Here is a 14,495-nt window from a genome sequence, read left to right on the forward strand (position 1 = left end):
CCTGTCCCCCAAAGGGCCATTACAAAGGATTAGAAGCATGCTGTTGTCTCCTGTGACAGAGAAACATTCAACTGCCAAAAAGCTGACAGTTGCAGGTCTTGTTTAGTTATAAGGTGTTGTGGTTTGTTTGTTGTGGTTGGTTTGGTTTGGTTTGGTTTCTGTTTTGTTTTGTTTATGGGTTTGTTGGTTTGGTTTGGTTTGGTTTTGGTTTGTTTTTTTTTGACATGGGCATTACTGCAGAGACAGAACAGTCTCATATGCAAAGGAATCTCTGAAATCACAAAAACCCAGACAGGACTAAAGATTGAGAATAATAAAATCAACACTCTGCAACTGCAAACTGGCGTTTTGGCTTTTTGCTTGAGTTCTCAGTCAGGACTTCATGCTTCCTATGACCAAGACATTGTAATTACTTTATGACCTCTACAGTCAGTGAGTCAAAGAGAACAACCTGAGAGAAGGCAAGTAAAACCCTTTCACCAGGATGACAGTGGACACTAGATTTTGAGTAAAACCTGTCTGTCCCCTTTCCTCATGTTATTCAATAAAAAGTTTTTCTCACTGTGATCTCCTTAACAAAATACCAGGATGTTGACAGTGCTGTGTCTCTACCATTTGCACAAGACACATTTACTCTTCAGAGTGGAAAACACAGTAGGAAAATAACACATCAGGAAGAACTCCAGAGGGTCCTCAGACTCCCTCACAAGTCAGTCTCTGCTCTTACCAGGGGAGTGCAAGAGAAATGATCCACATTCAAAGGGTCAACTTCCAGCTCCAGATCAATGCTGTCTGCATGTTTGGTGCTGCAGAGGAAACAACAGAACAAATGATGAACAGAACAAATCCATAGCTTCACCCAGTGCACCATATGACCAAGACATGGCCATGCATATGTGACACACAGATTTACTACAGATAGTGACCCCACTTTAAGATCATGATACATCCAGTGATTGGACTCATCCTCTCAAGAGCCAGGTCCTGTCGGATCAAGGGCCAGGAACTTCAGGGACTTGGCTGTTTGCAAGGGACAACCAGAAACCTGGACCAAGCAGAGCTTATCTATGCTTCTGCCGTGCCTGTATTGACACCCAAGAGCCACACGGGCTGTGCCTTACCGCCATTTGATGAGGGTCTGGATGAGTGTAGCATAGCCCTGGGCAGCAGCTAGGTGGAGCAGTGTCATTCCTCGGAAAGTCTTTGAATGGATCAAGTGTTTGGACTTTGCCCAGCAAGCACGACTCATCATCTTCTCACACACCACCACCACGCGGCTCTCAAAGCAGCTGCCCAGCGTCCCAGTCCCAGAAACGCACTGAAACACCACACACATCCCAGTTTAACCAGTGAGTGGAGCTGCAGCCTGCCCTGATCAGGCAGCCTTTCACTTCTAGAAGCACTCAAACAGTGGCAAATGTGAGTGAAAGCCAACTGCAGTTTACAGACACCCCCAAACCAGATTTCTTGTTTAATAAAAACTATAACCCCCCCCAAACCAAAGTCTGGAAAGAAAGCACAAAGCTGCTGTGTCTGGGCACAGCAGGATTCATACCTGCACCTGCGTTCCTCCAGTCCCATTCCCATTGCTCCCACCTCCTGCTCCTTGTTTGTGCTGCTGGGAGCCTGTCATTTCAGCCATTCTCCTCTCCATCTGCTCAAGTCTCTCCAATATTGACATTCTGAACTGGTTATCTAGGTGGGAGAAAGCCAGAATAAGGATATTTCCATGAAAAGAAGGATCAGGTTTTGGAAGCCCACTGCAGATTTCCTTTGCTCCCCGATGCACAGGGAAACCTGCCCTGCACAGCCTGGATTCTCAAGTTCCTGCAGCATCCCTTTGCAATTCCAGAGAACTTCTTTAAAGAAAACAGACAGAAATACAAAAAACACAGGCAGAAGTCTGATGATCCCTCGTGATTCTAGCTGTATCTACACAGTAAAGGACCAGTGTAATACAGCTTCTTTCCAAACACAAGTAAACCCTAAGCAAACACAACCATTCAGACAGCATTTCAGTAGGGTAAGATCTGACAAATTACTCTGCATTTCAAAGGCAATCCCCCTGCTTACAAGAGTCCTGAATCCAGCTCGGATTGCCTCCTAAAACCATGCAATAGTGGTACTTGAAGGCAAAAAGACTACTCAATCCTTCTTTGCTAAGAAAAACGAGTCCTTAAAAAGGCATTTGCTCCTTCCCTGACAGGCTCCCTTTCCTGGAAAACAGCTCCAACCAAGTGCCAGGAACAGACCTACCAGAAATCAGAGTATGGGCAGAGATAAGCCAATGACATCATCCTGAAAAGCAGCACAACTCTTGAGTCCTCTTGTCCCTGCAGAAGTCTAAAGGCTCTGTTAGTTATTTTCTTCTCCTTGCATTGTAACCAACCAGTGTGATACAGCTGCTAATGTCTCAGTAGTGGAGAAAGGAGATTTAAATAGGTTAACAGGGCATTGCTAAACCTGATGCTGTAGAGAGAACTCAGCAATCTTTTTGTGTTTAGGGGCAGCTTGAGTGGCTGCAAACACAGAGGGCTCCTTCTGACTTGTGACCCCTCCTTCTGACTTGTGCTTCACACAGCTCAGGTAAAGCTGGGCAGGATAATTTTGCAGATAGGGAGCATGTAATGAATCTTGCTATCATACTAAGTGTCTGTAATAAAATGTGGGGGAAATACAACCCTCATCCTATTTCTTTTCATGCACACACAGTGATGATGTGGTGGTGCACAGCACCATTAGTCTAAGAACAAAGCTCCCTGACAACAGTAAAAATCTGTATATCAAAATGAACAAGCTCTCATTGGGCTTAAAGAGACAGCATTCTCTGAGTGACTGAGTCCTCCCTGGAAGGCTGCAAAAGTACAAATAATACACTCTGCAAGGCATGACTCTCACTGGATGATATTACAAAGATCTGGATCTTTCTGCTGCACTGGAGCCCATTTGCAGACCACTGATAAAAGCCACTCAGGTCCACTGGCTAACAACATCCCCTCTCCCTAGGAGGCTGCTGTGGTTTGGCAGTAGAGAAGAGCTCTCTGTTCCCTTCTGAACAGCTCCAAGGGTTGTAAGGCACTGTCCTGCCATGCAATGGAGCATGAAGTGCTCTGTAGTGCAGTGTGTCCTGCTGTGCTGTTCAGTGTGTCCTGCTGTGCTGTGTAATGTGTCCTGCAGGGCTGTGCAGTGTGTCCTGCAGGGCTGTGTGTCCTGCAGGGCTGTGCAGTGTGTCCTGCTTTGCTGTGTGTCCTGCAGGGCTGTGCAGTGTGTCCTGCTTTGCTGTGTGTCCTGCAGAGCTGTGCAGTGTGTCCTGCTTTGCTGTGTGTCCTGCAGGGCTGTGCTGTGTGTCCTGCAGTGCTGTGCAGTGTGTCCTGCCCCACACTGCAGCACATCCCACACTGGCTGCCCAGGACTGCAGCCAGCACCTTCTCTCTACCCTCATTTCAGAGATGAGCTCACTATGGTCTTTCCTCACCTAGTCTGACACCCTGTTCCTTACTATTAATGCCTTATTAATAAAAGTCAGCTGCCCTGTTTAATTGCAAAGCAGTGAGAGCCACTGACTGTTACATGAAAAAACCACTGCTCAGGCAGATGTGCTCTCAGGGCTCAGTGTCTGAGCTGTGCCCAGCACACAGCAGCAACTCCAGTTGAGTTTTCCTGGCTTGCCTTTGTTCCAGGAGTGCTGCAGTGTGCTGCAGTGCAGTCTGTGCCGCCCTCTCCTCCTTCCCCATCGCCAGGCAGAGCACGTAGGCTGCAGAGACTCAGGGAGACCTGGCACTGAAATCCTCTGCCAGAAAGAGCTGCTCAGGCACCAGGAACAGAGGCCACGTTCACCATGCTCTGCTCTGCATGTTTCATGCCATTCTGTCTTGTTGGGTGGCCAGCACTTGTGTTTTATTAGAGCCAAGAGTAGCAACAAACACCGGGTATTGTAGCTGAGGCTGTGACATCATATCAACAAAATATCATCTTTTTGAAAGAAGGAGGAATGTGGCTCAAGCCAGTGTCACAGAACAAGAAGCCCAGGGCTGCAATGTACTGGGGATTTGCTCCCACCATTTAGCAATCAGAAGAGGGTAATTATTCTGTACAGTCATAAACAGCAGGATAAAATGATTTCAGTGAGATGCAGAACTACACTGTGCAGATTACTGTTTCCACACCCCCCCTCCTTTTTCTTTTTCTTTTTTTTTTTTCAAGCTGAAACCATTGTGAAACAGAAATGTCCTTGTGTTTGTGTTAATTTTCCATACTATGTGATCTCTAATGAGTGAGGCCACCACCTTTTCTGATACAGAGCCAATGACAAGTACTCCTACTCAGGTAAGTTGCTAAAGGGATGTTTATCACCACCACTGTCCCCACATTGGAGCACTAAAACAAAGGAAGAAAAGCAGGAATTTTTCTTAGGAAGCAGAATTTGAAAGAGAATCCTGTGCTCCCATGTATTCCCATTCAGACACCTAGACAGTTCTCCAGGTAAGTATTTAGGGCAGGATTACCTGATTTTTGGTAGCCCAGGATATCTGTTTAACTGAACAGGTGTCTGAAGGACAGACATCATAAAGTCATCTCACTCTTAAACCTACAGCCTTCAGCATCTTGCAAAAGCAATGTGGTTTTTCACAGAAGGTTGTGAATTGCTGCTAAGCCTGCAGGCAGGTCAGAAATATTCCAGTATTAGTAAAATGAGACACAGAAACAAATACTCAGAAGCACCCTTAGGAGTGAAGGGAGCCCTTTCCACATGTAGGAAACATTTACTGGTAACATTTCCTCAGCAGCAGGGTGCACCCTTGGATTAGAAAGCTCCAGACAGCAAATGAGGTGAGTGGGGTGGTAGTGCATCTGTATGCTGCCCATCTTCCAGGGGATTAAACTTGTTACCCAAGCAGCCAGAATAAAGACACAACTCACTGACAATAACAAAATCATTTCTCTGTGTTTCCTTATTAAATTCCATGGTATCCAGTACACCACATCCCAAAGCAGTCACTTGAGGTGCATATGGTGCAGTAGTCTACCTAATACAAGAAAATTAAACCAAAACAACTGAAGGATGAGAGTGAGAACAGGAAAGGCAAGACAGCAACTAGCTCTGATGCAGGAGTTGGTACATCCTTAACAAAACAGAACAATAACACCTAAACCCAGAGGAACAGCCAAAGGAATGGCCACACCTTCCCCTGAGGTTCCCCCTGGACTCAGCAATGAGACAAAAGGCTCCTCTGCTTCCACATGGAGGCCAGGACAAATGACAGATTATTGGGTGAGTCTTCAAGTGACCCCCTAGGAATCAATATTCTGTCAGTCCCAGGTCCAAGTTTGTCAGTTTGTATTGAACCATTATCACTTCTGCACTCTCAGTAACAGGAGTTGTTGAAAATAAAAGCAGAACCTATGGAACAACTTTATTTCTTATTTTTCTAGTGACACTCTTCTGTCTTGCTCACTTCAAGGGTCTGTGTAGAGCCACCTGCTCAGCAGGGACACAGTTCCTTAGATACAGGGACACAGTTCCTACATTCTTGTCTTTTATATTCAACAGAGGATCTCATGACAAATATCTATCACACAGGGCACTGAAGACAGGAGCTCAAAACCACATAAATCAAGTTGTCAAAATAAGCTTTTCTCCTGTATTATTCAGGGAATCTAAATGTATCCAGCCCAGCAAAAGGAGAGATCTTGCAAAGGCTGTGAAGGTGCACGTGGATACAAACCTATGCACGTTTGCTGAGGAAATGCAGTGAAACTATTTATGGTGATATTTACTTGCAGGGTCCCATCATCCTGAGAAAATCAGTTGTTCCAGTAACATGTCAGGGCTGGCTTGCTCCACATTGCCAGCAGCCAGAGAGGAACTTGGCTGTCCCAGCAAGGAGGGACTGGAAAAAGCAGCTTGGTCCAATTTTGACCTGCACTGAGAAACTGGTGTGAATCTCACACTCATTTCCATAGAACATGAATCATCACTGAGTGCAGGATGAGCTCCTTCTTAATATGTATTCAGAGGGAGCCTACTGCTGATTATGGGAATGATAGCAAGTTAGGAACAAAACATTTCTGGATATGCAAAACTGTTCTGGTGCAAGTCTTCTAAGGACAGACAGCATTTCACAGAGTGTCCACTTGCAGAGTTATGCCAAGAGAACCTGGATAGAGTTTCATGATAAGTTTCTTTTGCCAGGACTGGTTTAAACCAGTGATGTTTTCTTAGCTCACCTCCCTTCACTGATGAATTCAAAGCAGACATGTACCAACAACTCTATGAGCCATTGCAGCAGGCACAGTAAATGGAAAATCTTAACCCTCAGACTTCAGAAGTCACACCTCCATATTTTTCACTTAGTGTCATCCAACAGTACTGAATTTCCTCAGTAAGAATGTGAATGGAGGCATTTATGCTACTCAAGCCTTCATCTGAGGCTGCAAAACCACCTGCCCTGGGAAGCCTCCTAACAGCTCCTGACTGCCCATACCTGATATTAAAAGGGCACCTAAAGCACAGCACTTGCAAACATTGTGCAAATTTTTCCCATGCAAGGAGGCAGCAGGGCTGCTACCAGAAAGGTCTGGGATTGTACACCAGGTGGGAGCTGCTGCAGAGCTACCAGAACACGTTCTGCCACTCCCTCATTCAGCTGGGTTGTCCCACCAGCAGGAGACAAGACAAACAAGACCTTCGTAAGGGTGGAGTCTGCACCCTAAATGGTCCAGAAAACCAGAACCAAATCCAGGGGAAATGCCTGCACTGCAGAGCATAGTTACAGTGCTTCACCTGCCCCCCTGCATAGTCCTCCCCATCTTCTAAGCTGAGGATCATTTCCAAAGGCATTGTATTATTTCTCTTTTTCTGGTTTTTTGTGTTCCTGATGGGTGGGCACCAGCTCAAACCATTGCCTCCTGCTCATGCTTTATTACAAAATGTACTAAACCCACGCTGGGAGACACAGAACCTCAGATAATGCACTCTGTGAATGGTGCCTAAAACACCAGTATGGTCCAGACCTCCTCTGCCTGGCAAGCCAAGTTTGAGAAAATAGCACAGAGAGTTGCTTTCCTCATCTCTGCACACTGCTTTACTGGGCAAGTGAAGATCCAGAAGCATCTCCTCTTTCCTCCTTTTTGCCAAGCAAGCAAGCAACTTGCTACACCCCTCACAGTACAGCAGTGCTGCCAGAGGAAACACTGCTTTGCACTGATGAAAAATAAACCATCAGCTCTTAGCTGTAAGCCACATCCATCCCCACTGCTCTTTGTAAACACTCTCATCTGGAAAACTGCTCTTTTCCCTACACCTCACAATCTAAAGAACATGAGTATTTGACTGGAAGGACAGAAGGATGAGGATCCATGACATCCTAAACATTCCACTGGGGCAGTCTATGCCCAGAATGTAATTATTTCACCAGATTTCTAACCACTGCACTAATGGTGCTGCACGAGGTGTGGATCTGCACATGTTCCCAAGTATTGTGATGAAATACTCAGGAGGCAAGAAGCCACTTGGAGGGCACTGGCTGCTCAGCACGTGCAGTTTCTTCCACAGAAGTTTCTGCACTACAACAATTTCACTCTATGAACACACACACAGACTGAATTTAAGAAGTGCAACAGCTGAGCACTGTAAAAACAAAAAAAACCAAAACCAAACCAAAACATTCAGCACAAAGACATTTTTCTGATTTGCAAAGCAAGTAAGACATCCCATATTCTCTCATCCAGTGCAGCTGTGTGTGGGGATGGCAGCAGCCTAAGGACACACCACTTCTCCAAGTATCACCCTTCTGTTCCTGTTTTACAAATTATCTGTCACTTGCCTATAAAACCTTGCTTGATTTTTCTACACAGTAAAAATCCTGGACACCTTGCTTATCCCAGTACCAATTTGGTCTGGATTAGTACTAATTTCTGAGGTGTCATCACTGCAGAAACACCTCTTTCTGAAATGCAACTGCAGCAGCATCTTCATTGCATATTACAAAAAGCTCCACTTAGCAGTAAGCTATTAAAGGTCATGGTCTCTGCCAGCACATAAAAGCACTTAAAATTGTTATCTGGTATTCTAAGACAAATGCACATTTGTGCTGGTGAGAAAGGTCCCTTCCGGGTCTTTTGATTCGTGAGAAATGCCACAACTGCTGAGACACAAGATGAGAAAAACACTGTATTTACACACTGAGCCTCAGTGACAGCTGAAGAGAGTCTGTGCTTTCACAGAAGAAATAAACACTACAAGACATGGGCAGGAATAATGAAGTAATCCAGACCTGCAAGGACAGGCACTGGTAGTGACTTTAAGCCATTAATCCACTTACCAGGGCAAGACTTCTTATCAGCAACACTTTCCCCATAGTTTTTCCAGTGCTGTAGGACTTCAGCTATCACTTCCATGCCATTTGGGACTACCCTGTTCCTCTCCATCATCCCCAGAAGCCAGAGCTCCATCAAAAGATGGTGTATTTCCCTACTTTTCTTCACCATACCATTACAAGAGGAGAAGGGGGGTGGCTTGGGCTGAATTTGTACCCAAATGTCAGTGTCTACACCAACAGCAATAAAACACTTGATGCCTCTCTTTTTTTTTTTAGGCTTCTCTTCCCCAGATCTTAAGGACAAGAGGATTTTTAAGCTACTTCAGCAAAGCAGGGAAGGCTTTAGAGATGCCACAGGGACTTGATGTATCTTACAGGTAGGGCAGACTGCTAAAGATGTCACTTCTTGTACTATTTGGTAATTCACACAGTAACTGTTGGCTGTTTAAGGTCACTATCTGCATCCCAGATAAGAAGTGGGTTTTCCCATAGGTATCAAACACTCTTTGGTGCTTTCTGGATGTATACAAAGAGCAACAGCCTAGGAGGACATGCTGTGCTACTGCTCACCTGCACAGTGCTACCCACTGCTCACAGAGACTCCCTTCTCCAAGGGTTACATGGGAAAGGAGCTATAAACAGGAAAAAAACACCTCATGAGGCACCATGCTGTATCTGTGCTATGGTACTGTAAAGACAGTGAAATCTCTGACCTAAATTTTCTCTTGTAAAAATTGCAAACTCAAGAAACCAAATATTTACCCAGAAACCACCAAACTGATGAACAGAATGATATAAAATGGGCTCTATCTGCTGTAAAGTTAAAGAAATAGGGACTGCTACAAGCTACAAAACTGGAATATTAGAGAATGTCAGGAAAAGAGACTGAGATCTCCTTCACTGGAAGCTTTCAGAAAGTCCAGTGAAGTCATGTTTACCCCAGCTCTAAACTGGGAGTGGCCTGCACAGCATTCTGAATCCCTCTTGCTAGTCCTCTTTTTGATGGAGTGCCCTGCAAACCAAGATTTTTAGTAACCTGGCATGAAGCAGCATCGTTTTTCAAGCATCCCTAACCCCCCCAGGGAAAGTCTGGGCTACTGACCTCATCCTGCACCATTCCAACTGGGAACACGAGACTGTGATATAGGGGTATTAGGATGCTACCTGTCCTTCTGCATGTGTGATGCTACACTAAAAGTGCTGCCACAACTCTGAGCCTGCACCTGAAAATAGCCCTTGAAGGGCTGGGGATGAGCGAGGGAGCAGATGGAAACGTGACTGTGTCCCACAGCTGGGGGTACAGGGAGAAAATAGGGGAGGCACAAGGAGCTTAAAAGGGGAGCATTCATGCTGGAAGTACAACGGAGGAACGGCAAACACAGAAGCATGCAGACTGCAACCCAAACAAACACTGCACGACAACATCATCCTCTAATACTTACTGGAAGCAGCACTTTGTCACATCTGCACATCCACCTGCAAAGGGTGGGGGTCCCCGACCCCTCTGTAGTGCCTCTATCTGCTTCCAAGTAAATAAACTGACAACATCTGGCACCAGAGGACTGACCTGGGAGGGAGGCTATAAAGGCATCAGCGGAGGCTCCGGCCAGCATCCGGTGCGGACCACACAGCGGGGGCGGTCAGAGCGGGCTCCCCCACAGACCTGGCTGTCGCCTCTCGCATTCTCGCAGCCAGCTGGAGCTCCTGGGTCCTGCCGCAGCCCGGCGGGGTCTCAGCCATGCCCCCCCCGCACTGCCGCGCAGGGCTTAGCGCTCGCCGGCATCTTTGGGGAGGGGGCGAGTCCTGCCGCCCGCAGCGGGAGGCGCCGGGCGGTGTCGGGCGGCCGGGGACATGGCGCGGCACACAAAGCCCGGGAGCCGGAGCCGAGGGCCGGGAGGCTCCGCTCAGGGGCCGGCTGAGGGGCCGCCGGTCCCGCATGCGGGAGATGTGCGAGTCCGTCTGCGCGGGGGGGGGGGGAGCTGAGCCGCCCGCCCGCCCGCCCGCCGAGCGCTGGACCCTGCGGACGATCCCGCGGCAAGAACGGCGGGAGCGGACGGGCAGCGAGGGCACCGTGTCCTGAGCGATGGGTCCGGCGGAGGCCCCCGCCCCGTTACGCCAGGAGCCACCAGGGGCCCATCGCCCCGTCAGACACCCTCAGGTACCGGTGGCGCCGGTACCGGCCCCGGGGCGCCCGAGCGGCCCCAAATGCCGCCGCCGGGCGCTTCGGCTTCAGGCTGCCTCGGCGGGGTGCGGCGTCCCACCGCCGCCTTCAGCCCCCGCCGGGGCCCCCCGCCGCCGCCACCACCATACCGGGATGACAGCCCCGACCAACGGCGACCCCGCCCCGCGGCGGCCGCCGCCTCCCATTGTCTGACCGGAGCGGCCGGGCCGCCCCGCCCCGCGGTGACGTCACGGCCCCTCTCCCGCCGGCACCGGGCGGTGACGTCACCACCCTGTCCGTGACGCCTCCCGCTGCACCGGGCGACGTCCTCGGTGTCTGTCTGCCCGGGCCCGGCCGCTCCCGGAGCTCCCGCATGTTCCCCCCCGTGCTCCGGGGGCGGCACCTCCAGGCTCTGCCGTGCGGGTCTCCTCATCTCGCCACACGCTAAATAATGATATTTTTCCTCTTAGCTCCGAGAAGGGAAATCTGCTGAGCGTTAAAACCCCTCACGTAACATCCCAGAGAATGTTCCCCGATCCCGGAGGAGCTACGGGTCCCGGTTCTGACTCGCCCGGGTTCAGCCACCAGCCTGAGGATAGACACAGACAGGGAGCACGGAGTCGGAGACTATTTAGGAAAAACTAGAAATGGGATAGCCTGGGAAATGCAATAGACCAGGAAAAAACTGAAGTTCATTCACGGTGGAAAGAGCAGCCATCCGTGTCCTGTGCTAAAGCCCCACAACAGGGTGCAAAATGTTCATCCCCCTTCCTGGGGAGGCCCCAAATAAATCATCTCTGTGCTATAATCCAGGATGTGAAGTTAAACATCACATCAACACAGATGGAGAGAGGAGTGACAAACAGTGCTGCTGTTCATGGACAGAGTTCTTCTACCAAGACACTTTTATGGCAGCAAAACAGTATTTCTAAGGACCTCACTGATGCTGAGCACATCTCTCCTGGAGGACTGTTTGTTGCCTGCATCTCATCACATCTGCATGCTAGAAAGGGTGTCTGGTCCTGGTAAACAGACATCCTCTTTGGATTCTGGTGAGGAACACCCACAGCCTCAGGGAAATCACAGACCTGTCAACCTGAAATGCCACAGGTAGCACGTACACACTGTACTGTCACACATAACTTGGGTGTATGTGGCCCCATCCACCTCCCCTCTGTTGAAACGAGTTCAGGTGCCACAGGTATGGCCATGTCATGCTAACAGGAGTGAGGCACCAAACCCCACAGTCTTTTCCTGGTTTTTAGCTGAGAAAGGTAGCCAAATCCTACACTAAGAACTCAACAGTAGCTGTAAGACTGCCTGTTATGCTCTCTTGCATCAGGACCGTTTCCATTCAGCACCAGTCACTCTTGGGCATCTGTCTTGGGTTAGTGCAGGGGTGTTTTGGAAGCAGGGGGGTCCACAGCTTCTGTGAGAAGCTGCTGGAGGCTCCCCAGGTTCCAATTGCTGCTCAGCCTCTGCCCAAGGCAGAGCAGATATGGAAAGCTGCATTTGCCTCTGCAAAGGGAAAGGAAACTGTAGAAATATAAGAAAAGGACCCACTGAGTGGAGTAGAGAATTGAGAGAGAAATGACATAGAAAAGACATCAAGGTCAGTGAAGGAGGAGGAGGAAAGGTGTGAGCAGAGGTTTCCCTGCAGACTGTGTTGAGATGGCAGCTGTGCCCGTGCAGCCCCGTGGAGGAATTCAGTGGAGTAGGCCCTAAAAAAGCATGGTGGAGCAGTCCTTGAAGGACCACGATGTATATTGGTAGCCCCTGTAGTGTCCCAGGTGAGCAGACGTGAAGAAGCAGCCTGTGCAGGATTGCAGAGAGGGGCAGATGTAGATCTGCAGCCCTGGAGGACCCCGTGCCAGGGGAGGTGACTGTTCCTGCAGCAGCTGTGACTCCAGGGACAGCCCAGGCTGGAGCAATCTGTTCCTGAGGGACTGCCCCCAGTGAGAGGGACTCATGTTGGAGGTGTTCATGAGGGACTCTCCCATGAGAGGGACCCCACCCTGGAGTGGGGGAAGAAAAGAGGAGGAAAAGGGGCAAAAACACCGTGTGGTGAACTGACCCCACTCCTTGGCCCTCTGTGCCACTGCGGGGGAGGCAGGAGTGAAGTGATCCAGGCCCAGGAAGAAGGGAGTGGTGGGGGAGAAGGTATTAAGATCTGGCCATGTTTTCTAGTTCTCTTTATGGATTAAATTAGGGTTTTTTTTCTTTCCCAAATTGAACCTGTCTGGTTTTGCCTGTTGCCATAACTGGGGAATGCTTCTCTCTGTCCTTGTCTCAATTAACAAACCTTCAGGTGGATTTTCTCCTCCCTGTCCCATGGTGGAGTGAGTAAGTGGAGGTCCAGTTGGTACCAGCTGGGCCTAAACCATGACACCATCCCATACATACTTGAACTCATCAGTTCACATGTTGTCTGCCCATATTTTAAGTGCTGCTTGGGCTCCTTATGGTAGCACTCACTCCTCTGATGTGTAAGCATAATGCCAAGGAGCACTCACATCACTCTCCCTGGAATTTCTGGACCCTGTCCCATGCCATGGAAGCCATGTCCATCTCTATGGACACTTCTGGAAAGCAGCAAGGGTTTCAGTGGAGGAAAAAAAATACATGCTTTCCCTTAGAAATCTGTACTAAAAAGACTCTTTAATTTGTTACATCTGTCACTGTTTGCTTAAAAAGTTTTGTTTGCATGAAGAGAACCTCTTACAGACAGTAACTGAAAAGTGAGGTCAAATGGCTATGGAAGCATATGATGGCTTCTGAAAACTGTCAGTTTTATTGGGAAAGAAGCAGAGGCTGCCAAGTTTACGAGAGAAGATCAGGACTACATGGAAGTGCTTCTTTTATGAGAAAGACTTTCTTTGAATAGAAAGATCACCACTATTCTACCACTCAGAATAAAAGAAGGGAGACTGTGTCTAGTTTGGAAAAGGGTGCCCTACCCTCTATAGTGCAGAACAGACACTGGAAAGGGATGAAGCCCTTCAGAGGATCAACATGCAACATGCTGCCCCTTAGAACTCCTCTGCACATTCCTTCACTTGGCTTAAGAAAGTTCTATAAACAGGAGGCATGGAAGGATTTGTTCTCACAACACTTTTGAGTTGTTTGCACTAAATTCTCAAGAGGAGCTTGCAGAGCAATTGAAGCTACTGGTCTGTGAGCAGCTAAGGACTCACCTCCTTAAGAAACAGGCTAAAGGCTAAACTGTACCTGCAGAACTGAACAAAGGCAGCAGATTCATTTTTGTCTTGATGTAACTGAAAATATACAGTTCACGTATAAGATGTCTTTATTTTAAAGACATTTGTGGAAGAATTATGCAAGACAAACTGCTTATTCTTTTACTAGGCTGTTCCTGGGGTATGGCTGACTGCTAACCCTGCCTCTCTTGCAGCTGTCACACTGACTGGAATCATTAACTGTGTTCTAACAGTGCAAAGGAACTCAGTGTTCCATTGAGTTAATTAGGAAGAATTTTAAAATTCCAGTCAATATTTTGGGACCACAAACATTCCTTGAAATTCTTCCCTCAAGACTACATTACAGGCAGTAGGGCAAGGATTTGAAGCAGGGCAGTTAAAGTAAACAGAGGAGACAGGGATTTGTGTATTTATTCTATTGATAGAATCAACTCACGTTAGCTTACACCTTCCCTTGCTAAGCTAACATTTGTTCTCTAAGAATAAACAGCAAAATGTTGCTAGTCCTTTAAATAAGAGTGTAATTTGCTCCCTTTGGAGCACTCTGCATCAAGGCAGAGGTTTCTGATAAGTCATGGTTAGGATAATTATTCAGTCTCTTTCCCTGTAGGGCCTCTGCAATGCAGCGCTCCTCTTACTTTTTTTTTTCCCCTCCCTTAGCAATGCCCTGGTTTGTTCACTGCTGCAGTGCCCCTCCCTCCCACCATCACCACATCATAACAACCTCTAATTGAGAGCTCACCTGCTAACCAGGAGCTCCCAGACAAACTGCAGGAACACCAGAGACAGCCCTCA

At 48.1% G+C, this 14,495-nt stretch overlaps 1 protein-coding gene across 16 annotated transcripts in view; it reads right to left on the minus strand.

Moving 5' to 3' along the window:
• The window catches only part of CAMTA1 (calmodulin binding transcription activator 1), a 248,112-nt gene that overhangs the window by 23,381 nt on the left and 210,236 nt on the right, over window positions 1-14,495 (minus strand). For 13 of the 16 annotated variants that reach the window (XR_011730433.1, XR_011730434.1, XR_011730435.1 and 10 more), the window contains 3 exons: window positions 1,556-1,695; window positions 1,122-1,318; window positions 728-806 (listed from right to left, as the gene is read on the minus strand). Coding sequence is in view for 12 of the 16 variants with exons in the window: in XM_071767412.1 (XP_071623513.1) it covers window positions 728-806; window positions 1,122-1,318; window positions 1,556-1,695 (416 nt within the window). In the remaining 4 variants the exon portion in view is untranslated. Of the gene's footprint in view, window positions 1-727; window positions 807-1,121; window positions 1,319-1,555; window positions 1,696-9,763; window positions 9,866-9,888; window positions 10,689-14,495 lie in introns of those variants that run through there. The other 3 variants (XM_071767420.1, XM_071767419.1, XM_071767421.1) reach the window with 3 other exon arrangements.

Source organism: Heliangelus exortis, chromosome 23 (genome assembly GCF_036169615.1).
Source record: "Heliangelus exortis chromosome 23, bHelExo1.hap1, whole genome shotgun sequence".
Taxonomy (NCBI): Eukaryota; Metazoa; Chordata; class Aves; order Apodiformes; family Trochilidae; genus Heliangelus; species Heliangelus exortis.